Here is a 26,591-nt window from a genome sequence, read left to right as displayed (position 1 = left end):
CTTCACAGACCCCAACCTACTGTATTATCGAATGCTAGTGATTTAAAACAAGGAAATGTATGAAATCATTATATGCAGTCCTGCCCTTAAACTGTCCACCACGAGGCTTTATTCCATGATAGACCCTCCTGCAGAGAAGGTTCCATGACCCCTCAGGCTACTGCCTGTGTTGACCTCAAACCACGGAGAAGATTTGGCCAGGGGTGAATTTGGCTTGCAGAACTCCCCTGGAAAAAACGTTAAATAGTAAAATGGAACAGAATAAACATTATCTGAGAGATTCGGTTCTCCTCTTAAAGCTTGTGTTTCTTTTTAGGGTGGTTATACTGCTCGATATCTCCGTGACCAATTCCATGTACATTATTCATATCCAGCACTCCCTGCGACGCCTGCTGGAGGAGCAGCTGTCCAACAAGGACTGCTTCAACATCATTGCGTACGCAGCGCTTCTCCTGGTGGGGAGGTCGTGGGCACTAGGCCGCCATCGCCAGGCTGAGGCTTCTGGCAGGACCACAGATGTATGGGCAGCCGGCCTCCTAGGAGGGCTGTCCGTTTATCTCATTTGAACCATCTTGTTTGGGGCATTGAATAATTAAATGGCTGTAGGACGGTCCCCCTGGGCTTTAGGTGATAAGCGGCCCCAAAACACACTGTTTGATCAGCCAGGATAAAGTAACTCAGCCCGTCACCCCATTTGGCTCCCAAGCTGATAAACACAAAAGAGAAAAAGACGGGTCCCCAGGCTTGGCTCCTACCTCAGTTCTAGCAAGCCACGATATTTTAAACATTCAGAATTCCAATTATAAATTTTAATTGTACACAGATCTATCAATATTATTATTATATATAGTTATATGTTATATAAATTATATAGAGCTATATAGAATTAAATTATACCTTTATATATAAAACTACATGGTTCCATTATATATATAAAACTATGTATTTAAGTTATATATAAGTAGGTGTGCGTGCTGCATGTTAAATAGCTTCAGTCGTGTCTGACTCTTTGAGACCCTATGGACCCCCATGGACTGTAGCCCACCAGGCTTCTCTGTCCATGGGCTTCTCCAGGCAAGAATACTGGAATGGGTCCCCATTTCCTTCTCTAAGGGATCTTCCTGATCCAGGAATCAAACCCATGTCTCTTATGTCTCCCGCATTGGCAGTTGGGTTTTTTTTAACCACTAGAACACCTGGGAAGCCCTTATATAAGTATATATAATATAAATTAATACTATATAGCTATATATTTAAATTATGTATTTTATACATAATTATGTATATAAATTTTAACTATAAGTAAATTTAACTTAAAGTATAATAATATGTAGTATGTTTTACTACATATGTTTAAATTATATATGACTATATATAATAGTATAAATATTTAAGTTATAGGTCTATCTACATAGTTACTTATATTTTTATCTATAAAGTATATATAATTTAAATATATGTAGTTATATATAATATTTTTTACACAACTTCACATCATATAGGGAGTGTTCTAAACCTAATAAGTCAGCAGTTAATATTATATATTAAATTGTACCAGAGCCTAGTCATTCCCTAATAAATTCTACAGAAAAATGCTTAGAGAAGCATTTTGGACAATATTTTCATTCACTCATCCCATTCATTCATTTAACAAACTTTTATTGAAAGGCTGCCATGTACTGTAGGTATGCTAGGCATTAGGGATATAGAAGTTAACACACATGATACCTGTCCTTAAGGAACTTATGACCTAGTAGTAGGAAGCAGGAATGTTAAAATATGAATCCTATTAAGTGTTTTCTGAAGAAATAAGTAGAAGGCAGGATATGGGACTGCAAGTCCCATATCAACTCAAAGGTGGAGTCAGTCCATTCACCTGGGAAGAGTGAGGTCAGGAAATCTTAGCTGAGTCTTGACAAAGAGCAGGTGTTTCCCAGCACACAGAAGAGACAGGGAATGTGGAGAATGGCCTTCTGGTGCAGGGAGCAGCATGAGCAGAGCACAGAGGTGTGATGTCACACACACAGAGGTGTGTCACACAACCTTGGGGGACCTGCAGTGTGAGTAGTTGAGTGTGAACAAAGGGTGAGAAGGAGAACCGGATGGCCCAGAAACGAAAGGAAACACCTGCTGATGGAGGCTTTAAGCAGGAGCTTTTATACTATAGGACATATAGGTATTGAAGGATTTTAAGCAAGATAATAATCTTGAGACACTTGAGTTACAAGGTGAAGGACAGGCTGAAGGGATGCAATACTGGAGGGGAGACCTGAGCCAAGGCAGTGGGAATGAAAGACAGGGTGGCCTGTAAGGGGTGCACGGAGTTGCATACGCAGAATGTAGTCACTGCTTGGCTGTAGGGGATGAGGGAATGGTGAAGAGGTGTGCCAGGTGGAGCAGAGTTTGGAAGATAGACATAGTCTGAGATCCTTAAGAGTTTGGAGATTCTCCTGGTTGGAGCTCTAGCCATCAGCATAAGTTGAAGACACGAGAGGGCATGCATTGCAGCTGTAGAGATGCAATGGAGGAGACATGCCAACCAAGGAGAGAATTTGGGAGAAGCTGCCATTTGGATGGCAGAGAAAGGGAACCACCTAAGAAACAAGAGAAGCAGTCCAAGAGGCAGGAGGAAAACCTGGAGAGAAAGGTGTTTTCCCCTTTCCCAAGGGAAGGAGGATCTTGGAAAGAAACCGAGTTAGGGCCTGCAGAAGCAAAGTAGGAAGAAGAAGAAAGAAGGAATTCTCTGAATCTGGCAATAGAGCTCCCTGATTGGAAAGCAATGAGACATAATGGTTTTGCAATTCAGTTCAGCAAACATTTAAAAGATTGATAGTACCCAATGCTGATGATAATTTGGTGAAAAGGGCACTCCTGGAAAGTATTGTTGGAAATGCAATTTGGTACAGCTCTTGTATTAAATTTTTTTTAATTGAAAGTATAGTTGATTTGGTGCTTCCCTGGTAGCTCAGCTGGTAAAGAGTCCGCCTGCAATGCAGGAGACCCGTTCGATTCCTGGGTCAGGAAGATCCCCTGGAGAAGGGATAGGCTACCCACTCCAGTATTCTTGGGCTTCCCTGGTGGCTCAGGCAGTAAAGAATATGCCCGCAGTGCGGGAGACCTGGGTTCAATCCCTGGATCGGGAAGTTCCCCTGAAAGAAGGCATGGCAACCCACTCCAGTATTCTTGCCTGGAGAATCTCCATGGACAGAGGAGTCTGGTGGGCTACAGTCCACAAGGTTGCAAAGAGTCGGACACGACTGAGCAACTAAGCACAGCAGCATAGTTGATTTGGGCTTCCCAGGTGGCTCTGTGGTAAAAATTCCACCTGCCAATGCAGGAGGCACAAGAAATGTGTGTTTGGACCCTTGTCAAGAAGATTCCCTGGAGGAGGAAATGGCAACCCACTCCAGTATTCTTGCCTGGAGAATCCCATGGACAGAGGGGCCTGGCAGGCTCTAGTCCAGGGTGGCAAAAAATCAGACACAACTGAGCACACACGCACATAGTTGATTTACAATGTAATGTGAGTTTCAGGTGTACAGTAAAGTGATTTAGTTATATACTCTCTCTCTCTCTCTCTCTATATATATATATATATATACACATATATTGTTTTTCAGATTCATTTCCCTTCTAAGTTATTACAAAATATTGAGTATAGTTCCCTGTGCTAAACAGTAGGTCAACAAGACAATAGGCCTTGTTGATTATTTGTTTTCTGTATAATAATGTGTATATGTTAATCCCAAGTGCCTAATATTTTGTGTATCATCTTCACACAGGGGCCATACTAATCTTCTCTGTATGGTTCCAATTTTAGTATATGTGCTACTGAAACAAGCACCGAATCAGTATGGTCTTTGTTCCTTCAATTAAACCTTTATGAAATATCCAAAGGAAATATTAAGATGACTGTGCAAAGATAGCCTTGAAGGGATTTTCAATGCAGCGTTCTGATAATTGTCAAACCTGGAGAAAAACAAGAGGGAATTGGTAAAATAAACCTGACTGTAGAATTCTATGCAACTATTCAAAAGAATGTGAGAGAGTTACGTGAGTACATTTAGAAAACTTCCTCAGTAAGTCCAAATGAAAGGAAATAAATAGGATAGGTTATATAATTACATTTCTTGTATTTTGCTGGAAAACTTTTTTTTAATTATTGTGTAAAGTGAAAAAATAACCATGTTAAGCTGGTGCTCACCCTCTTTCTCAGTACCCCCAGGTTTCCAAACTCTCTTCACAAACTTGCAGTTTCTATCCATTAGGCTGTAACACTGATTTATGGTAGAAAACAAGGTCACCAGGGTGGGAAGAAAGGCTATAATTCCACTTCTGTCAATATATCTTTATCTAACAATTTTTAATCCAAAAGAATATAGAACAAAGAGTTAACAGAAATTTGGAGGGAGGGATAAAACTGAAGGAATTTTCACTCTCTGTATATTGTTAGAATTTTTATTCAACTATAATAGAGGATTTATTATCCAACTATAATAAGAGATATTTCCATGGGATTAGGAAAAGAGGTCATCATTAATATTTGCCAGAGAACTGCCCAGGGTGGAAGCTTGACTGCAGAGGGTTGAGAAGCAGATTATGAGAAAGTGGTAGTAACATTGTTTTTCCAGGGAGCCTGTCTGTGAAGGAGAAAAGGAAAGACAGAGGAGTGGCTGGCAGAGTGGACCCTGGTGGAATGATAGCTAAGAGAGGCAGAGGGGACGAGGGAAGTAGATCCAGGAGTGGGCGTGGGAGGGAGGTCAGCACAGGGCAGCGTCTCAGACAGGTTGGCGGTGGTCAAGTCAAGAACCCAGAAGGAGGAATTGCTCTCGAACCAGAGAGGGGACGGCTTTTCCTTGATAAAGGAGATAAATCTTCTTCTCAAAGATTTAAATTCTGTCTCATAGAGAGAATGAGCTGATGCATATAAAAGAGAAACTGTAATACAGGTGGAGAGTGAAAGCTTTGAGAATGAATCTGTGCTCTTTGTGACCCCATGGACTGTAGCCTACCAGGCTTCTCCGTCCATGGGATTTTCCAGGCAAAGGTACAGGAGTGGGTTGCTATCTCCTTCTCCAGGAGATCTTCCCAACCCAGGGATCGAACCTGGGTGTCCCTCATTGCAGGCAGATGCTTTACCATCTGAGATACCTGAGAAGCCCTGAATCCATGCTAGAGGAGCCATAAAGGGAGCAGTGACTCCTTCCCTGGAGGTGGGGAAGTTCACACAGTGGAGGGAGTACCTTCCTCAGGGGAGAGGTCTGGCTAAACCGGTCCTGGCGGGTTGACATGGAGGGCCCCTGCTCTGCTCCCACCATGAATATGCTGGGACGTGTCCTGACCAGCAAGGAGCTTGTGGGTGACATCCTAACATTTTGGGGATGTAACCAGAATTTTGGGCTCCCCTCGTGGCTCAGCTGGTAAAGAATCCTCCTGCAATGTGGGAGACCTGGGTTCAGTCCCTGAGTTGGGAAGATCCCCTGGAGAAGGGAACAGCTACCCACTCCAGTATTCTGGCCTAAAGAATTCCATGGACTGTATAGTCCATGGGGTTGCAAAGAGTCGGACATGACTGGGCGACTTTCACTTTCAACCAGAATTTTGCCCCCTTAAAATCCTGGGAAGCCCAGTGAGCTGGGGCACATATCTCCCCACTAAGAACAAGCCCTCTTTCCCTCCCTCCAAGGTTCGGAAGCACCATCGAAAGCTGGAGGCCCGAGATGGTTGCCGCCAGCCACAGCAACTTACAAAGCGCCTGGCGGTAGGTGACCTGCTGGTCTGACAGCAGCCTCCCTGGTGCTACTTTTTCTGGCCCCCTCCCTCCCCCAGAAAGTAGCTCTCTCTAGAACCTTTGCCCTCCGACAGATGGCACAGACGTGAATCAGGCAACATCCGCCTTCCATCCCCCACCCTCCCCTCTGGGGCCTGGCAGCACCACACCGCGCCCCCCCCCCCCCCAGCCTCAGCACGGCCTCCCTGCCTCCCAGGTGGGTCCTGAACCTGCAGTGTCAGGGCAGCAGGAACGTCCTCAGCGCCCTGCGGAAGGCTGTGGAGGTGGACTTCAAGGACAAAGAAGAACAGCAGTCACAGGGCATCTACCTCTTCACGGGGGGCATCCCTGACCAGGACATGGTGGGTGAACCTCGTCTCGTCCTCCTTTATCCTCTAGGACTCCCACATCTTCCCCTGGGTGGACGCCTAGTGACCAGTTTCTCCAGCATGATTTTCCCATCTAGACTTTATCACCTGGAGATGTTGTTCAAATGCAGAGGTGGTTAGATCTGGCTCCCAGGGGCCTGAGAATCTGCATTTCTAATGAGCTCCCAGGGGATTAGAGGCTGCCAGTCTAAGATCTCAGGCCCAGCTCCCCACCAAGATCTATGAAGATAGTAAGAGAAATGGTGACCCAGGCTCTTCCATCTTTCCCTCCTCAGTGCCACGTACTAGACCCGGGACACAGTAGGTCCACAAGAAAGAGACTGGGCTGAACTGACCCGAGACCAGCAGCTGGAAAAGCCCTCAGGCCTGGGCCCCTCCTCCCTCTCTGCCCACAGGCCATGCTCAGCGCCTACATGGCCGAGGCCTGCGGGGGCTGCGACTTCCATCTGAACGTGTGTCTCTTCTATGCGGGTGAGTCACAGACGGACACCATGCCCCCTGCCTGCTATGCCAGCCGCACGGACACGGCCGCCGCCTACAGGGAGGTCACCCGGGCTGCTGGTGGGCGCTTCCACTGGTTTGGAGACACAGGTGAGTGAGTGGTGCTGGTCCCTCCACCTCCTTCTTTGCAGACAGTAGTTTTGGTACCGACATAGCTCCCTATGCCATAAACATAGGGATAGGGTAGCGGTGGGGAGGGAGGCTTAAAAGGGAGGGGATATTTGCATAATTATCGCTGATTCATGTTGTTGTACAGTAGAAACTAACACAGCATTGTAAAGCAATTATGCTCCAATTAAAAATTTTTTAAATACATAATAAGGTCCATCTAGTCAATGCTATGGTTTTTCCAGTGGTCATGTGTAGATGTGAGAGTTGGACTGTGAAGAAAGCTGAGCACTGAAGAATTGATGCTTTTGAACTGTGGTGTTGGAGAAGACTCTTGAGAGTCCCTTGGACTGCAAGGAGATCCAACCAGTCCATTCTAAAGGAGATCACTCCTGGGTGTTCATTGGAAGGACTGATGCTGAAGCTGAAACTCCAATTCTTTGGCCACCTCATGGGAAGAGTTGATTCATTGGAAAAGACCCTGATGCTGGGAGGGCAGGAGGAGAAGGGGATGACAAAGGATGAGATGGCTGGATGGCATCACCAACTTGATGGACATGAGTTTGAGTGAACTCCAGGAGATGGTGATGGACAGGGAGGCCCGGCGTGCTGCGATTCATGGGGTCACAAAGAGTCAGACACGACTGACCAACTGAACTGAACTGATTAAATAAATTATGGTTTAGGTGATATGCAGGCAAGGCAAAATTGTGACGTGATTCAGGAGGGATCAAAGCTTGGGACACAAGACTGATCTCTCTGATTTACAAATGAAGAAATGACTCTCAGGAACATGAGTGGCATAGCTGGGGCTGGAACTCATGAAAAGTGCCAGGCACATACATTTAAGTTATTATTGGTGATTATTATTGATAATAGCAAGCATTTATAAAATAGTTATTATATGCTAAACTCGGTTTTAAGTGTTTTAAACATGTTGTGATTCATTCCTCACAATAACCCTATGAAATGGGTTATGATTATTACCCCATTTTGCAGCTAGTGAAGCTGAGACACAGAACCCAGAGCACAGAGGTAGTAAGTAAGGAACCAGGAGCTGAACCCAGAGTCTTACTTCTTAGGCATCACACTCTAGTCCCACTCAAATGAGTTATATTCGAGATGTTACTACAGACATTATTCAGTGCAGACATTAGCTACTTTAAGTAACCTCAAGGTGGATCTTATTCACTGGAGGAGCGGGACCTTTCCCTGACCTACTCTTCTGTGGGTGAGAGCTCTTGGCTGGGTGCCAGGGTGCTGGGTCCCAAGCTGGCTCCACTCTTGGTACCCTCACTGTACCCACCCATCTCCTTTACCACCAGATAGTGTGGGGTGGGGGCTGGTCAGCTGAGCCCACTAACACCCCAGCCTGCTCCCTGGGCTGAGGTCTCTCCACGTGGCCCTTGTGTTTAGAGATATGGACACTTGCCAGAATCTGTACCCCTCCCCCACACTCATGATGTGCTTTGTTTCCAGGTATTTACGAAAGTGATGATATCAATGCCATCACGTCTGAGATGGAAAAGGCTCTCAACTACTCCCAAAAGGTATGCCTTACATATGGGACAATCAATGACTACACTGGCTTCTGTTAGAGTCCTGGGGCTGTCATTAAAGGACCACAAAAGAGGTGGCTTAAAATGACAGATATTTATTCCCTCACAGTTCCAGAGGCTAGAGCCTAAAATCAAGATGTCTAAAGAGCCATGACCCACGCCCCCCAAAGACTCTGAGTAGAATCTCTCTTTACCTTTTCGTAGCTTCTGGTGGTGACTGCTCTTAAAGAAATGAAATTTCACTGGATGCTTGTTAAAAATGGCAGGGAAGATACTGTTCAAGATGACTGCAATCAGGGGAGAGAGGTTGAACTCAACTGTGATTATACAGCAAAGATAGCTGGGGATTTATAGCCAGTGAGCAGAGTGAGAGAGTTAGTGGAATGAAAGTTACTAAGATGAAGTTGACTAAATGTCAAGGGTAGAGAGATTCTTGCTAAACAAGCTTAACAGGATTCTTTGCTAAAACTAGGTTCAACAGTTCAGTTCAGTTCAGTTGCTCAGTTGTGTCCGACTCTTTGCGACCCCATGAACCGCAGCACGCCAGGCCTCCCTGTCTCCATCACCAACTCCCAGACTTTACTCAAACTCATATCCATTGAGTCAGTGATGCCATCCAACCATCTCATCCTCTGTCGTCCCCTTCTCCTCCCACCTTCAATCTTTCCCAGCATCAGGGTCTTTTCAAATGAGTGAGCTCTTAGCATCAGGTGGCCAAAGTATTGGAGTTTCAGCTTCAACATCAGTCCTTCCAATGAATATTCAGGACTGATTTCCTTTTGGTTGGACTGGTTGGATCTCCTTGCAGTCCAAGGGACTCTCAAGAGTCTTCTCCAACACTACAGTTCAAAAGCATCAATTCTTGGGCACTCAGCTTTCTTTATAGTCCATCACTCACATCCATACATGACCACTGGAAAAACCATAGCTTTGACTAGACGAACCTTTGTTGGCAAACTAATGTCTCTGCTTTTTAATATGCTGTCTAGGTTGGTCATAACTTTCCTTCCAAGGAGCAAGCATCTTTTAATTTCATGGCTGCAATCACCATCTGCAGTGTTTTTGGAGGAGTCAAAACCCAGTCAAGAAGAGGGCTCAGAGGAGCATGACCAAAGTTTGGTCAAGTAGGGCATCCTTATCACCAGCACTCCTTGGCATTCCTTGGCTTGTGGCAGCCTCACTCTAATTTCTGCCTCCATCTCCACATGGCTCTCCTCCCTCTGTGTGTGTGTCTGTGTCTCTTTTCTTCCAAGGACATCAGTCATATTGGATTAAGGGCCCACCCTTCCAGTACAGCCTCATTAACTTACATCTTAATTACATCTACAAAGGCCATGTTTCCAAGTGAGGTCACGTTGACGGGTACCGGGAGTTTGGACCGTGTCTTTTGGAGGACACAACTCCCCCCACATCAGCTTTCCACCTTTGTGCTGATCCACAGACACCAAAGGCTTCCAGTGAAACATGAGGGTTTCCTATAAGTCACTGGTTTCGGGTCTGTGTGCTCTGCATCCTGGCCTGTACACCCTTGAGCAGATCAAGCTCATTCCCAAATTTGCCTTTGCACCTGCTATTTCCTCTGCCAGCTGTTCCCCTCCCAGGTCATCCGTATTATTCAGGGTTCACTAGAGTGTCACCTCCTCAGAGAAGGAGTTGAGCAGTTCAAGGTTAGGTGAGAGAGGGACCAGATCGCATCAGGAACAATGAGAATGGAAACAAAGGAACAAACCTGAGATCATGTTTTTAAGGAAGAATTGACCAAACTTGTGGCTGATTGAATACATGGGGTGAGAAAGAAGAAGAAATCCTGGGGTGACTTGCTGGGGGACCTGGTAGACAGTGGTGCCATGGACCCAGAGAGAGAAATCAAGACAGGGTTCAGAGAGGCTAGAACAAAGGTGAGTCTGTGGGACTTGTGAGATAATAAGTGGGGGCATCCTTCTGGCAGGTGGGTAAAGATGAGGGCCAGACATAGAGGTGCGGGCAGTTGAAGCCAGGAGATGGACAGAGCATGTAGGCGACTCACATTTCAAGTTCCACCATTGCCAGAACTGCCTGTCTCCCCAGCTACGTTGTGAGCTCCTGGGAGGGTGGGGCCATGGATTGGCAGACCTGTGGCTCCCCGAAATGTGTCTGAGCTTTCCACCCTGAAAGGGCCCCTCTTTTGGTGTTTTGAAAAAACTGCTTCTCAGGTGTGCATTAGTCCTGCTCCCTCATTTGATAAACTTGTTCCCAAGGTGTTAATGGGCAATACTGGTTTAATCCACCCTTATATGGTGTTATTTACATTCGAGTGGTGCTTTCTAGTGCTTTGATTGAGACTAATTATTGAAGAATCTTTCAGGCAGTTGAGAACTAGGTAGGCAAAGGAGCCAAGTATTACACCACCATTCTGCAGGCCCCCAGGGTTGGCCGTGGGCACAGAGTCCACATATGGAGCAAAACTGGCTTTGGGACAAGGTCCACCTGAGAATGAATGGAAGATCCACTGTATACTTGTGGTAGCCTTGGGCAAGTCCTTTAAGTTCGTAAGATTTACTTCCTCACCTGTAAAATGGGATAAGATGGCACTTACCCTGCCTGTGTAGTCACACACCTTGTGGACAAGAGGGTTTGAGACCCCCAGGCACGAACTAGCCCACGAACTAGCCTGATACATCCCAGGACCTCTGTACTTATTATTAGTAGGTTTGAGCATAGAACTCTCAAAGAAAAATCCAGGGGCCCCAGTGGCCTCAGCACCTCCTGCTCTGTGTGTGTGTGTGTGTGTGTGTGTGTGTACACACTCCCTGTGGGGAGGCACCTGGCTGACTCCCCATCCCCACTGCAGTGTGCCTTACTCGTGTCCTCCCTGAAGAACCACTCTGGAAAAGAACAGCAAAGCGTGGCCCTCCTGAAAGAGAAGCCGAATGTGCTCAAGCCGAGAAGCCAGCCCAGGAAGTTCTGTCCTTCCAGGCCCACAGCACCCTCCGTGGCCAGAATGGTTTGACTCCCCCCGCCCCCACCCCAATAACACACAGAGGATTTTGTTTCCACCTTGTCTCATGGTCTTTCCTAGATCGTGAAGTGGCCTGGGCCAGGTCCCCAGATCCCAGGGCCAGTGGATGCGGGGGTAACGTCTTCAGTGGTCAGTGGCCCGGCCTCCAAGAGGGAGGAGACCCCCGGGGCCTGCTTCTCAGCTCTGGCCACCCCGTCCACTCCAGCTTTGGCTCTGCCTGGTTGTCCCCACCTCGTGGTACTAAGGGTTCCGTGGAACTGGCACCCATTATTACACGTGCTGGTTACAAGGCAGGAAGGCTCATTTGGAGGGTCTCTCAGGGGCAAAGGAATAAGGGTGGTGTGGCATCTAATGGGCTCTTGCTGCTTCAGCTCAAGGCTTACAGGGGCCTGATTGGACCTGGGTCTTCCGCAGGGTTGATCCTTGTTCACAGCCCATCAAAATCTGTCCTGCATAAAGTGTCCACCATAGCAACACAGGGGGCGTCTGGGGTGTGCCTGGGGGAAGACCCCAGATTCCTCAGCACTTGTGAGCAGCAGCAGCAGTAAGGTGTGTGAACTCTTCAGCATTTCACCAGCTGACAGACTCTGGTGAACCCAGCTCACTCCCTTCCCGAGGCTGCACTCTCGAGAGGTTCTGTCCACACGGGTACTGGTGGAGTCGGGAGCCAGCACCTTCTCATCTTCCCAAATTCTGAGGTGAAACCCCAGGGTCTCGGAGTCTGCCGGTTGGGCCTTCAGTGTGAGGGGGTTTGGGTTGCACCAGGGCCCCTAATGGGCCTCCTGAAACGAGGGAGGGGGCTCTGGGTAGGTGATGGGTGTCAACTGGTCCCGGGCCTGGGTGACTTCGTGCAACTGTCGCCACGTTCCAGTTGTGCCCAGTAATGAAGGAACCCCTCCCTTAAAGCTGAGGTGCCCAACATGGCAGAGAAATTACTGAGTGGTTGCTGGTCATTCTGGAGGCCCAGAAATCCCAGTCCAGTAGGAAGAGGGGCAAGTAATTGATGAAGAAGGTTCAGGCAAATCCCCACAGCTGTCCTAGCAAGCTCTCTCTCTCTGGCCATGTTTCATGGCTTGTGGGGTCTCAGTTCCCTGAACAGGGATTGAACCCAGGCCACAGCAATGACAGCTCCAAGTCCTAACCACTTGATCGCCAGGTAACTTCCATAGGCCCTCTCTCATAACACACACACACACACACACGCATTTACCCATTCATATATATGCACACACACACACATGCACACACACATATTTTTCACTTCAAACACCAGGGTCCTCTCTGTATCTGCTGCAGGAGAGGGCTGAGCATATGAGAAACCTTCTTCCTCAGGCCTCTCCATGCAAAGGCTCCTACTTGACATATTGGGGCTGGGGTGATGGGGGGTACTGCCCACCACAGACAACAGGCCTCTGATGGGAAAGGCTGCCTGTTTTCTAGAGCATTAAAGATGACCCTGACAGAGAGAAGAGCCCCCCCTTGAAAGCTCTGCCATGGCGTCCACTCAGTGGCAAAGCAGGCATCCCCCCAGGTAAGGCCTGGCCACGGGATGGGAGGGGCGGGCAAACACGGCTGAGACATGAATGAGTGATGGCAGTCACTAAAGTGATCAGTGACCGTGCACCTGCCCTCTGCTAAGATTGTCCCCTTTAAAGCTCGTAACCATCCATCCTATACAGCAAGGAATCTATTAGTTCCTCTGTTTTACTGATGAAGAAATTCAGGCTCAGAGCGACTAAGGAGAGTGTCCAGTGCCAGCCGATCATGACAAGGCACTGGTATTTTTATGAAAGTATTCAGCTCATAGAACCTAAGACCATGCGTCTCACTTCTAACATCAGAAACAGAGCAGAGCAGTTCAGAGCAGAGTTCTGGAGTTCCGGAGTCAGCAAGACCTGGGTAGAGTCTTTGCTCTGCTTCTCACTGACTGAGTCCCTTGTGCCTCATCTGTAAACTGGGGGACTGTGAGGATAAAACCAGACAGGGACCGGGAGGCACCTTGCACCAAGCCTGGTAAGTAATAGCAGCTCTAGCTTTGCTGATCCCAGTGAGGCCAGAGTCAAGTCATCCCAAAGGACCTCAAAGCCACCTTGGAGCCCCAGTTCTGAGGGCAGAACATAGCTGAAGTTGACAAGTCTCTAAGCCAAGCTGCATAGCTTCACTGCATAAACCCTCAAGGCTGCTCCAGACAACAGGCCATATGTCCTCTAGCTGCAGCCCCGCCAGTGAAGGAAAGGACTACCGAGCGGAGGAAGAAGACCCAATCAAGGGATGCAGAAATAGCTCTCTCACTGTTCTACACAGAGACAGGGAATAACGTGGGTGAGTTGACGGCTACACAGATGTCTGGACAGCCCCCTTGCCCCTTAAGACCTGGAAGGTGATCAGGCCCCGTGGGAGGGTTACCCCTCCAGGACACAGGCAGCAGTGCCCCCAGAGCAGGCCTATCCTCAAACCACTCAGATCTCCCAACCCAAGGAAGTGAGCTCGCAAAGTCTTGACACAAAGCAGTAGAATGGGAAGAGGTGATGTCAGTATTTCCCCAGGTCCCTGGGTACAGCGCTTTGGCTCTGTTCACGAGGGGCAGTGTCCTCAGACTGACTGGGAAGGAAGTGGGCATGAGTCCCCCAAGTCAGCAGGATTGATAACTGTGGAAAGGCACAGGTCCCAGTAGCAACTCATTGAGAAGCATGGGGGTGGGGTGGGGTGGGGTTTGGGTAGGGGGACCCAGAAGACCTCCCTAGATCCCCCCAAGAGTCCCTCCTATCTCTCAGCAAGTTGCACCTAAGGAATGTTACAACTGACTTGACTGACAGAAACTGACATGGAAAAGGGAGGAGAGGGTAAGAGAATTGCACAAGATAACTCTGCTCTCTTTCTCCCAGGCTCGGTATACAAGAAGTACCCTCAAGGAAGGGGCCTAAGAAGGACTAGATCGTCTATTGAGTTGCCCAGAAAGGATACAGTCTGCTCCAGCCAAGAGGTATTACACTGTTTGTACCAGCACGTGCCTCCCAAGCAATCATTCCTTCCGTTATATCTGGGAAGGTGGACATACTTGGAATTGAGACCAAATCTGCTTAGAATGACTGTGTCAAGTGTCAGGATAAGGATTAAAGAGAACTACGTGGGAACCTGAGTCTGCCACTTCCTAGCTGGGTGACCTTGAGCTAGTCACTCAATCTCAGTGTCTTCATTTATAAAATGAAGACTCTTGTACTTAATAGGATTGCTGATTAATTGAAGTATATTTTGTGTAAAGTCCTCAGTGGTATCAGATCCTTTTGGATGCAAGTACCAGAAACCCCCCTTCTTGTTCGGATCCAAAGATAGGAATATCTTTTCTTCTGGCAACCAGTGAGTCAGTCTGAGCTTGGTTCTGATTGGTCCAGTCCTGGAAGCCATACTCTGATTGCTTTAACCCTGATCATTCTTGTATCTCTTATTGTGATATCTTAATTGATCTAAACTTGAGACCAATCAGGGTTTCCATTCAAGTTTCATGGAAGAGGCTGATATGGAAATGGAGGAAGCCACAGGGTTCACTAGACAGGGAGTAAATAAGTGCTCAGTAAATTTTGTTCTCTGGTTCCCATATTTCTTTGCATCTCTCTCCTGCACCAGGGCAGGAATGTGCATGTGAGGTAATCTCAGTGAGGACCTGGGAAACCCCACATTTCAGATGACAGATTTCAAACATGAGGTTTTTGAAAGATGAGTCAATCATTCCATTAAGCCAAAATTACCCAAGATAATCATTCTTTCCTTTATTCCAAAGTGGGTAGCAAATTATGGGCTAAAGAAACTAAAGATGGAGGTCTCCAGATACCTTGGTCCCAACTGCACTCATCAAAAATCAGTACAGACGTCGGCATCAGCCAAATACTGCAGTGTCTTCCCCAGCATAGAGATCAATGTAAGTCAAGATTGGTTTTGTTTTTTCACTCCCAGCTCCTTTCTCTTCTCAGATACAGATGGCTGAGTGTGTTAGGGCAAAGTCCACATGAATGTATGAGCCCCAGCTTTTATTCCTCCTGCTAAGAACCCCAACCCTCCAAAGGGGGACTTCCCTCGAGGAATAGGATACACAGCCCTGTTGGAAGAGAAGCCAGCCCCTCAGAATGCCTGAGACCATGGTCAAGGTTCTAGGGACTCACTGGGGTGAGAATTAGTGACAGTTGCTGAGATCACAGACCAGTGGCTAGAATACTCACCAATAAGAACTCTATACCCCAATTCTGATGGTGGTTCTGTTAAGACGGCCAGAAACAGGGGTTATGGCAGGAGATCAGGGGGGCTTCTTAGTTTTGAGGTAGATTTTTAAATTTCTTTGACACTGGAACAGGTAAATTTAGTACAAAATTAAAATCTAATCCTGCTTTAAAAAAAAAACAAAACCCATTTTCTCTCCTTGCCCTTTAATGTGACATTGTCAACTGTAAAGCTAAAAATTATCCACCATCCAAGTTTCATGGAAGTTTAATCATGCTGCCTGCCTCCTCCATCCGAGGTCATCTTTTAATGTGAAATTTATCGACCTCCCATTCTGCCATTAAGGGTTTTCTATTTAAAATTTAGAGAGACTATTTTAGTTTTTAGTTATGACAGTGACCACATTTGGCACAAAAACCAGCATACCAATTCCCCCACACCTGCCTAAACCCATGCAGTTGATAGTTTAATAAAAGAAAAAAAAGCTTTTAAACAAACAAACAAAAATGAATGCTTTCACAGTGTTGCAAAAATTGTGAACCACAATAGACTAAAGTGCTCTGGGGGTGATGGGGATAAGAGACAGAGCTGGCAGGGGAGTATTTTTCTTTGCTTGCTTTAATCCAGGGGACAGTGAGACACATTGAGTGCACCCCCAGGGAAATGGAGGAGTACATTATATACCTGGATAAGCTGATGCGCCGCTACATCCAGAGGCTGCAGTGGCTGCTGTCTGGTGAGACTGCCCGCTGTCCTGGAGGGTGGGGGGCATGAAGGGCAGGGGGAGGACAACCCCAGGGACCCCAGGATCACTCCTTCCCAGACTAAGCACTCACAAACTGTCACCCAGTGGCAACATGACTTCTGGGTTCAGAGGTCAAGCATTGTGCTGGATAAAAGGAGGTGGAGCACGGACCAGAGCATCAGAGAGAACCAGGTCTGTCCAGGCAGCCTCCCACACCCCACCTCCTGGGTGTGACTGAGGGGCTGGCCCTCAGGAGCCTCAATTTAGCATTGATTGGGCTCCAAAGAACTGGTCCATGAAGGTAGAGATAGGAGGGTCTCCAGCAGAGAAGATGCTCCTGTTCTTCTTTACAGAGAGCACTGAGGACCCTCTGGAGAGGCCAGTGGCCGGGCTGGCTGGGAGGGAGACTCACATCCCAGAGGCGGCTTGGGTGGGAATCAGGATGGTCTGAAGCATCATGTCCAAAAGGCTGGGCGGTTGGCTAGAACTGAACAGGAGGGTGTTTAGGCTTTGGGGCCTGGAGAGTTCCTGGGACAATATGAGGAAGCATCCCAGTGTGGGCCGCTTGGGCTCCTGTGCAGATTCATTAAGTCCAGTCCTCTGCAGTAGAACCTGGTATAATCAGTCCTTGGTCTGCCACAGCTCTCCAAAGCCTCTGGAGGGGGCTGCAAAGTCCCAGATGCAGCTGTCAAGTCAGAGGCTGAGGTGGGGCAACAATGAGATTGTGTGCGCTCCCTACTCCGACACACACTTCCTGCCGGGAGAGTGTGAAGGCCAGCTGTGCAGTCGCTCCTGGTGTAGTACGAGTTGCACCTCCACATCACACGCAGCTACACACCCAACACCATCTAACACCTCAAAACATACCCAGAGGACACTGCGCTGATTCACTCATTCATTATTCAGCAAAGAGTGTCGTTCTCCCGCTCAGTGCTGGGGCGGTGGTAGAGGAAACACCCCACGTGGTCCCCGAGCTCATGGAGCATATGGTCCAGAGGAGAAGGATGTTACCCAAAGAACAGCAGTGATGAGTGTAAGGTGGAGACAGGCGTGGTGCAGGGAGAGGGGGCAGTGGGCCTGCACAGGGACATCATGAAGGGCTTCCCTGAGGAGGTGATCTGAAGGATGGACATCATCTGAGCAAAGAGAAGAAAGACTCTCAGGACGTGGCTGAGCTGCTCAACAGGGGACCAGGCTGAGTACAAAGACTGAAAGGAAGCTGGATTGGCTGAGAGTAAAGGGTGCATCCATCCCGAGAAGATGAAGCCATGGCCCAGATTTTATCTTAAGAGCAATGGGAAGACACTGAGGTTTTAAATAAGGGAAATGTGATCAAGTTACAACCAATCTCTTTGGTTGCTGTGTGGACAGCAATTGTTGAGGGGATGGAGTGCAATCAGGGGAACCTAGTAGGAATCCAGGGGATAAGAATAGGATAACTGGGAAGGTTAGTGATGATGGAGACAGACGAAGAAAGCAGAGTTAGATTAGGGAGACAATCGCAGAGCTCAGTGGCTTGCAGGGTGTTCTCTTCCGCTGTCTGGTTCCCAGGGTGGATCGGCTGGCCTTTTGTGTGGGAGGCCCCCAGACAGCTGGCTAGCTGTCCTCACAGAACATCCCCCATGCTTTAGGATGGCTCCCCTCCTGTCCTCATGTGGCCATGAGGATGGCCAGAGAATATCCCACGTGAGTCCTGGAAGATTCCTGGGTGGTGGGTCCAGCCAGCTCAGGCCGCCTTTTCCTGGAGAGCAGTGAGCCCATTTTACAGCAGGTTTCTGTTTTTTCTACTCCTGCCTCCAGTGAGATCTGAGGTGTGATTCAGGAATGCTTGACACACCATCTTCTGCTCTTTGGCTTCCTCCGTGTTACTTCCATTTAGCCTTGGGGCACCAGAAGGCCTGGGGCTAGCTGTTGCCTTAAAATGTAGATCAGAGGACCTGGATGTGAATCTCAGCTTCACTGCCAGGCTGTGTGACTGTGGGCAAGTCACTGACCCTCTCTGTTTCCCCTTGGGATAATTCCCAAATCCTATACCAGCCTCTCCAGCTTTCTCTCTGTCCCACACACATGGCATATTCTTCTCCCACTCAGAGCTTTTCTCAGTCTGTCTGCTCCGCACTTACCTTCTCTCCTTGGCCACTGCTCCTCATCCTTCAGCCGTAGATTGTCTGCTCCCCACCCCACATCCATCAGTTTCAGATTCTCCCCAGTGTGTATGCCTGTAAGTTTGTCAGAACCGTCAGCAGAGTGGTAGCTGTTAGTATAACATCTGTTTTCCTTTACGGACTGGCAGCTCCGTGAGGGCAGGGACCCTTCCTCATCTCCACTGCACTTTGCTCAGTGCCGGGCACACAGTGGATGCCCACTTGATTTCTATTGACCAACGTGCAGACCCTGTGTTCTGTAACATTGCTTCCAGCCCCAAACTGTGCTGTGACATCACTTAACTCAATCACCTAACATTAGAGGTGAGGAAGCTCAAGCCCAGGGAGGTTATAATCAGGTAATCTCTGGCAAAGTCACAGAGGAAACCTTGACCTCCCAAAGCCCAGGCCACCGACCTGCTCTGCCTTTGAATGATGACCACTCTAGCAACACCACAGAGGCTATCTCCCCCTGGGTTCACATCCGATTAGGTGGTGGGTGTGGTATATTTGATAGCTGCAGTGGGAAAAACCACCCTCGCTCCTCCCTGGCCTCTGCCCCCACCCACCCTGGAACAGGCAGCCGCCGACTGTTCGGTGTCATTTTGGAGAGCAAAGTGTGCATCCTGCTGGACACGTCGGGATCCATGGGCCCCTACCTGCAGCAGGTGAAGACGGAGCTTACCCTGCTGATATGGGAACAGCTGCGGAAGCACTGTGACAGGTAAGAGGCAGGGGTGCGGGTGGATGTGGGCAGGAAGATCCAAGCGATAGTTCTGGATGCTTCCCTGGCCAAGACCACTCCCTCCTCATGCTTCCAAAGGGCCTGGAGGGTTCCTAACTGCTCAGCTGAATAGCGGGAAGGAACACTGCCTTCTACTGTAGAAGTAAAGTGGTTTTTAGAAATCCGTCTCAGGCCCAGTGACAATTGCAAGCAGATCAGAGGAACCACCAGGTCGCCTTGGATTGTGGATTTTTCAAGAGGAGGTTTTGGCGTGGTTGGTTCTCTCTACCCAGAAGGGTTGACCCCGGAGGGACAGCTGGAAACTCAGACCCCAGGCTGGGACTCGTTCTTGCCTTAATATTAAAATGAGCAGGCATTTATAGAGCTGTTTCCTGTGCCAAGCACTTTACATGCATGAGGTCATTCAGCCTGCACCATGATCCTGTTATTATCCTCATTCTTCAGAAAAGGAAACAAGGGCTTAGAGATTAAGGCATTTGCCCAAGGTCATATAACCAGTAAGTAGCAATTACTGAGTGCGGATTTAAATCTGTCTGCATCTAGAATTTTCACCGTGTACCTTCTCAAACTTGGTTGGTCTGCAGGGGGCCCAGGGCTTGCTGTAGGGTCTTCAGGGATAAGCATGTGTCCTCATGGAAGTTACTCCCGCAAGATCAAAACAGACTGCGTGCATGCTCAGTCGTGTCTGACTTTGTGACCCTATGCACTGTAGCCTGCCAGGCTCCTCTGTCTCTGGAGTTTTTCAAGCAAAAATACTGGAGCGGGTTGCCATTTCCTCCTCCAGAGAATCTTTTTGACCCAGCGATTGAACCTACGTCTCCTGCATTGCAGGTGGATTTACCACTGAGCCATCAGTGAAGCCCTCAGTATAGACTGGCACATGCTAAAAAATCTCTTTTTCCTCTCTCCACCCCTCACTTTTTCTCCCTGCTCCCCAGTTTTAACCTGCTCAGCTTTGCAGAGGGCCTACAGCCGTGGCAGGACACTCTGGTGGAGACCACAGACGCAGCTTGTCACAAGGCCATGCAGTGGGTGACCTGCCTGCAAGCTCAGGGGAGCACCTCAGTCTTGCAAGCACTCCTGGCAAGTTCCACCACCAAGCCCAACCCAGAAATACTGTCCTAACTCCTAATCCTGACATTGCATGATGCTTTAGAGTTTACAGAGAGCACTTTAGAATTTACTAAGTGTTCAATCATTGCATCTTTCCAACAATCCAGTGAGAATGAGTTTCTCGAATTTCTGACTTTATAAATGATGACACAGAGGCTCAGAGAGGTTAAGTGACTTTCTTGGGGTTAACCAGCTCTGGAGTGAGCTGAACTCTTTTTCCTAAACGTCAACAGCTTCCTGGTCTGTCATCAGGTGAAAGGGGAGGCTCACAGTCTTAATGACAAGTTGGTGGGATCCAAGCAGACTTGGGGACAGCAGGTCAGTGGTTTCTGCATCCTGGTTGGCCCCTCCTCTGAACCAGACCGCCTACGTGCTCTTTCAGAAAGCTTTCAGTTTTCCTGATGTAGAAGGACTATATCTCCTGACCGACGGGAAGCCAGACACAAGCTGTAGTCTTATTCTCAGTGAAGTCCAGAGACTCAAGGAGAAGAGAGACATCAAAGTGCACACCATCTCCCCGGACTGCTCTTGCAGGTGGGCAGTGAGGAGGCGGTCGAGTTGCACCACTTAGCTACCACCACGTGTCTGAGGGGCACGTGGCCGTGAGCTGAGCCATCCTGGGCCCAAGTCCCGTGGGTCAGCCACTAGGAGGCCCCTGGGCAGGCATTGCACCAGAGGGAGAATCCCACTGAAACCCTGCCTACCTGTCAGCAGGGCATCCCAACTTTCTCCAGTGTGGAAACAGACTTGTACCGGTTCCCAGTCACATGCTGTGTTCTCCCACTTTGTCTTTCTTGGGGGCACATTTGTGAATAGGGGAAAAAGTTTAAAGTAGCTATGGCTATTTCCATAAACAATCGCCATAGAAGAAAGAACATGTGTTAAACAAGAGAGATTCAGCTCCTTCTGAAAAAAAAAAATTTAATGTAATTGGCAAAGCTGTGATTACTTACATTCATATTTAATCTCTCTGTCCAAACCATGAGCTCCGTAAAAGGCACACTGTCTCCCTGCCAGGCCAGACACATAGTCGGCCCTGGATAAATTGAGGAATGGGGCCATGTGCTCAGAGGGAGAGCCTGACACGGTGAATACGATTCACACAGCAGCACCACTGCCACCCAAAAACCATCTGGGAGAGCGGGCTTGTGATCCTGACACGGTCTCAATGGCACACGGCCTCAGGGTCCAAGACCCATCACCCCACTGATGTGACTTCTCCAGGGGCTGGGGGCTCACAGAGAGCTCGGTGGGCCTGGCCCCAGCCTCCTGTTCCTCCCCACAGGACTGCGGCTAGCTTCTTGAGAGACCTGGCTGCCCTCACCAGGGGGCGCTATCACTGCCCTGTTGGTGAGGACTTGCTTCTCGAAATGCAGGGCCTGCTGACCAGGGGCTTCATCCACCAAAGGGTAGGTTGTAGAGCTGCTGGGTGAGTTCTGTTGAAACGGTGCAATAAATACAATGTCAACAGGTGTGGTTTTTTCTTCCTAACTAACAATTAGCTCTTTGTAAATTACCTCTTTTAATCCTACCAACCATTTTTGTACTCATTTAACAGATGAATGAACAGGCTCAGCCAGGTTTAGGAATACACCTAAAGTCAGAGTAAATGGTAAAGCTGGAGTCCAGACATCCATGCTCCTAAGTTCTATGCTTTAATTCCTGCACGTTTCTGTCTTCTCACCATAAATTCATTAAAGTACAGATATTCAAATGTGTGATCTGTTAAAAATAAATATAGTAAAGTCAAAGATTTTATCACATATATGGAATAAGATTTTACAACCTGCTAGAAAGATTATGTATCTATTCATACTTTCTAGGGATGTGCTGCTGTGAATTATAACATTTCCAGGCCAACAAATCCAGTAGAACAATCAACAAGAATTCTGGATTTTTTTTTTTTTTTTAATTAAAGTTTACTGTCACAGGACTTGGCAAAATTTTTGAAGTTGAGTGCTTTGCATGATTTCTTTGTTTAAGTAACAGTTTTGGGGCAAATATTACTAATGATATAGAGGTCAGAACAAGTAAAAGTAATAAATATTCATCCATATCCTACACAGGAAAACACACTTGATGATATTGGGAAGGTTCTCTGTTTAATGCCTTATCAAATCAGATTCTTTGAATAGTTTCTGGGTGCAGAGTGGGACCTTTGCCCACTACTACTTCCAGGGAGAAGGAACACTTTCATCTCTCTTAGATTCTCTTATTAATTGTGAGAATTTTTATTTTTAAGGCTAAGCTCTGGAATTTCAATAGTTGACATAAGAAAAAGGTATGTCTGTGGAGCTGTTTTACTAAAAGAAATAGAGAAGGGGCTGGATAGGTTTTACTGATTGACAGTGAGATAAGGTGTATATACCACTTCTGTTCTACAGGGCAGAGCAGTGCTGACTTCAGTGAAGTCCAGGGCCCCTCTTGGTTTCCTCTGACTCTCAGACATCTTATTGCAAAGTGTCCCCTTTACAGAAAGACTGCCTTGACATATATTAAGCTCTCTGTCCCTGGAAACATGCAAGCTGAGGCCCACAAGATTTCCTGCACTGGGAGGAAGGTGGCACTGAGTTCACTCTAAAATTCTTCTCCTGAGATTTTGGATTTTCATGTCCCACCCAGTCATTTGATGGATCTAACTTCGGACTCGTTTCCCTCTTTCAAGGATCCTGCGCTGCCAGTATTTGAAGGAGATGATTTAAGGAGACTGGCGCAGGAGATCACCAAGGCCAGAGGCTTCCTCTGGCAGGCCCAATCCATCAGGTATGCCCTTCAAGCAGGCCCTCCCCCTGCCTCATAGCTCTAGCCCACCCAGACCCTGGGCACCACCCCAGTCATGACACCCTTGCTCCAAGAGTTCCTGCTTTCCGGGCCCAAAAATCTGGGCATCTTCCTTCATCTCCTGTTCACTAGGTCCCAACTCCAGAAGAAAAACAACCCAGAACCGAAGGTCACTCTTATTTAGAGAAGCATTCTCAGGTAAGGGGAGGGGACAAACCCTGTGCGGGCCAGGCAGCATGCTCTGCTTTGTGGGGAGGGATCAGAAACAAGGATTCCTCTACACAGAAAGGCCATCCTACAAAGAACCACATCTTGCTGTGAGCACAGGGTGCTCCGGAAAGCTGTAACCCCCAGATCAGCATCATCAGACACCAGGACTCCCTGGAAGCTGCAAGAGGAAAGCTGTCTATCCCTGGGTCCACCCTAATGTTCCTGCCTTGTCCCCAACAACCCTGTACTTCAGTCACAAGACTGTTCCTTGCCGGAAGTCCTGCACCAAGCCCCCTGTTTGGAGCATCCTTCTGCCACCCTCTGCCTGGTGACTCCTTCTCATGCATCAAGGCACAGTGCAAATGACATCAGATTCTCTGTGAAGATGCCCCTGGGATCTATCAAGAGCTGGGAGCCTCCAGCCTTCCCCCCAAAGCATTCTGCCCCCTCATCTCTCTTTATAGTGGTGGCACTTACTACACTTAGTATGCCACATCATGCTTCCTGGCTTCTTCGTCTCTTCTCCCTGAACATGAGCTCCCCCAGGACGAGGCTGGTGTCCTAACCATCTCTGGGTCCCCAGAACCTGCCACGTGGCAGACATGTGGTACACTGTGAGCTCGCAGCTTAGTTATGAGAGCCCCGCTCTGGAGACCGGCCAGATGGGATCGTTTCGGCCTCGATCCTCTTGCTCTGTGCTTTCCCACCACCTTAGTCCACGGGTGCAACACAGACTCAGCGTCAGCCCATCCTGGAGGAAGAAGAAATAAATGAGTCTCACCGCCACCCCAACCCCTGCTCAACCAAACTGGACTGCAGTCTGCTCTGGAGCCCAATCCAGAGCAAATGCTTGGCTCAAGCTTGTGAAAACTGGGCTAGATCTGCTGGGCCAGCCCCACTGTGTACACACGAAATGAATATGTCATGTATTACATCATTGGGGGTCATTTCTAAGACACGAAAAATTGCTTTTATTTAATTAATAGGATCAAAGCTACTTTTAAACTGATGTGATCATTACGGTGTGTGTCTGTGTGTAAATTTTTGGTGAGATAAACTTTATTAAAAGACTCATCTATGTTTTAACTTTTTTTTTTTACAAGAAAGTGGTTTATGAGCTTTTCTATGTAGCTATGTTTATTTTATCTGCATCTTTAAAAAAACTGTGATCATGGTCTTTCTAGTATTTTTTATACTTTTAGCTCTTATATCATGTAACACCTAACTTATTTTAGATATTGCAAACTTACATATTCAAATTGTGTGCAATTTTTATTTTTTCTATAAAATTAAAATCACACTTTAAAAAAAGACTCATCTCTAGATATATGAACTCCAAATCAATAAGATAAACATCTTAACTTTTTTTAATGGACAAAAGTTTCAAATATAAATGAAATTTATGTATATGAAAATAGGTATATATATATAGGTGTTCAACAGCCTTATCTATCAGTGAAATGCAAAATAAAACTACAGTGAGAACCACCACAACACCCACTAGAATGGTTAAAAATAAAGACTGACAATATCAAGATAGGGAGCAACTGGAACTCTCACATGTTGCTGGGGTGGAAGTAGGGCAGTGTAAATTGATCCAAGCACTCTGGAAAACTGCTTGGCAATTTTTGCTAAAGTAAAACATATGGAATAAAGGAAATTTTACTAAAGTAAAACATATGGACTTCTCTGGTGATCCAACGGTTAAAAATCCTCCTGCCAAGGGAGGGGACACAGGTTCGATCTCTGGTCCAGGAAGATTCCACGTGCCACAGGGCAGCTAAGTCCATGCACCGCCACTGCTGAAACCCACGCCCTACAGCCCATGCCCCGCAGCAAGAGAAGGCCACCACAGTGAGAGAGTAGCCACTCCCAACTAGGGAGGAGCCCCTGCTCTTGGCAGCTAGAGAAGTCCTGCGGGTAGCAACAAAGGCCCAGTGCAGCCAAAAATAAATTAATTAGTTAAATAAAGTTTTTAAAAAGTATGCTTCCTCTCTGCCAGCAATTCCACTCCAAGAGAAACAAGTGCCCACATTTGACAAAAGACATATATAAGAATGCTTATAACATCTTTATTCATAAGAGTCAGAATGTGGAAACTAATTAAATGCCCATCAGTGGTAGAACGGACAAATAGATTGTGATACATATTTGCAGTGGAATACTACACATCAATGTAGAAAGAATGAACAGCTATATTCAGCAAGCTTTTATGAACAAATTGGGCAAAAGAAACTGGACACAAAAGAGCACATACACTGTAATCCCATTTATATGAAGTTCAAGAATAGTCAAAACTGGGGGCTTCCCTGGTGGTCCCGGGGTTAAGACTCAATGCTTTCACTGCCGTGGGCCTGGGTTCAATCCCTGACTGGGGAGCTAGGATCCCACAAAGTGTGCAATGTACCAAAAAAAAAAAAAGGCAAAACTATTATTGGTGATAGAAGTCAGAGGTGATTACCTTGTGTGTGTTGGAGCCACAGGGCTGTATCTCAGTCTGGGGGTGGCTACACTGATAAGTAAAAATTCATCAAAATGTTTAAAAACACAGTTTACTAAAACTTGACAAGCCATGCCTTTGGCTAGGCTCTGTACCGGCCCAGGGAGACAGCAGTGACTACAGTCCCTGCTGCCACAGTGGATATCAGTCTGGTCTCTGTCTTGGACCGCTGCCCTCCACATCATCCCCATCCGTGCGGAGAAAACAACCCGTGGTCACTGTATTATGTCACTCAGGCTGTTGAGACAAAATACCACAGACTGAGGGGCTGAAGTGTTGTCTCCAGCTCTGGAGGCTGGAAGTCCGAAATCAAGGTATCGTGCTCCCTCCAAAGGCACTGGGAAAGGCCTGGAACAAGCCTCTCTCCTGGCTTCTACCAGTTCCTTGCTTCTGGCAGCATGCTTCCAATCTTCCCACGATGCTCTCCTCGCGCACATGTCTGTGTCCAAATTTCCCCTTTTTACAAGGATGCCAGTCATACTGGGTTAGGGCCATACTCTAGTATGACCTCATCTTTAATTACATCTGCAATGACTCTTCCCAACTAAGGTCACATGCTGAGGCACTGGGGCTTGGGACTTCAAGGGTGGCACAGTTGGACTTAAGGGTGTTCAATTGATGAACTTGAGGGTGGCACAATTCAACTGTAACACCTGTTAACAGTTGCAAACTATGCTTTTCCTAATGAGACTACACTTAGGCCTGGAGAACAAGAGTCCTCTGGCCCTGCTGGTGGGAGAGGAAAGGCTGGTCTTTGCGAATGGAAGGACAGACCAGATGCATGGTTTGCAAAGCAGCAAATCACAGGTCTTGGGA

At 47.5% G+C, this 26,591-nt stretch overlaps 1 protein-coding gene and 1 non-coding gene across 5 annotated transcripts in view; one reads left to right on the top strand and one right to left on the bottom strand.

The window, feature by feature from the left end:
* VWA3A (von Willebrand factor A domain containing 3A) overlaps positions 1-24,361 on the top strand; it is a 58,177-nt gene extending 33,816 nt beyond the window's left edge. For 2 of the 4 annotated variants that reach the window (XM_027527338.1, XM_027527340.1), the window contains 18 exons: positions 317-436; positions 5,687-5,761; positions 5,988-6,132; positions 6,555-6,750; positions 8,248-8,318; positions 11,158-11,310; positions 12,766-12,856; positions 13,537-13,647; positions 14,211-14,308; positions 15,104-15,241; positions 16,165-16,273; positions 19,006-19,150; positions 20,110-20,254; positions 20,667-20,818; positions 21,570-21,693; positions 22,950-23,047; positions 23,198-23,263; positions 23,351-24,361. In XM_027527338.1, coding sequence (XP_027383139.1) covers positions 317-436; positions 5,687-5,761; positions 5,988-6,132; positions 6,555-6,750; positions 8,248-8,318; positions 11,158-11,310; positions 12,766-12,856; positions 13,537-13,647; positions 14,211-14,308; positions 15,104-15,241; positions 16,165-16,273; positions 19,006-19,150; positions 20,110-20,254; positions 20,667-20,818; positions 21,570-21,693; positions 22,950-23,047; positions 23,198-23,249 — 2,023 coding nt within the window. In that variant the 3' untranslated portion in view covers positions 23,250-23,263; positions 23,351-24,361. Of the gene's footprint in view, positions 1-316; positions 437-5,686; positions 5,762-5,987; positions 6,133-6,554; positions 6,751-8,247; positions 8,319-11,157; positions 11,311-12,765; positions 12,857-13,536; positions 13,648-14,210; positions 14,309-15,103; positions 15,242-16,164; positions 16,274-19,005; positions 19,151-20,109; positions 20,255-20,666; positions 20,819-21,569; positions 21,694-22,949; positions 23,048-23,197; positions 23,264-23,350 lie in introns of those variants that run through there. The other 2 variants (XM_027527339.1, XM_027527341.1) reach the window with 2 other exon arrangements.
* LOC113884041 lies at positions 3,737-3,844 on the bottom strand. Its single transcript, XR_003508794.1, has one exon. It is a non-coding gene; the product is annotated as a U6 spliceosomal RNA (small nuclear RNA).
* Positions 24,362-26,591: the final 2,230 nt, after the last annotated feature.

Source organism: Bos indicus x Bos taurus, chromosome 25, assembly GCF_003369695.1.
Source record: "Bos indicus x Bos taurus breed Angus x Brahman F1 hybrid chromosome 25, Bos_hybrid_MaternalHap_v2.0, whole genome shotgun sequence".
Taxonomy (NCBI): Eukaryota; Metazoa; Chordata; class Mammalia; order Artiodactyla; family Bovidae; genus Bos; species Bos indicus x Bos taurus.
The sequence above is the reverse complement of the archived record's forward strand: the minus strand, read 5'-3'. Positions and strand labels throughout refer to the sequence as shown.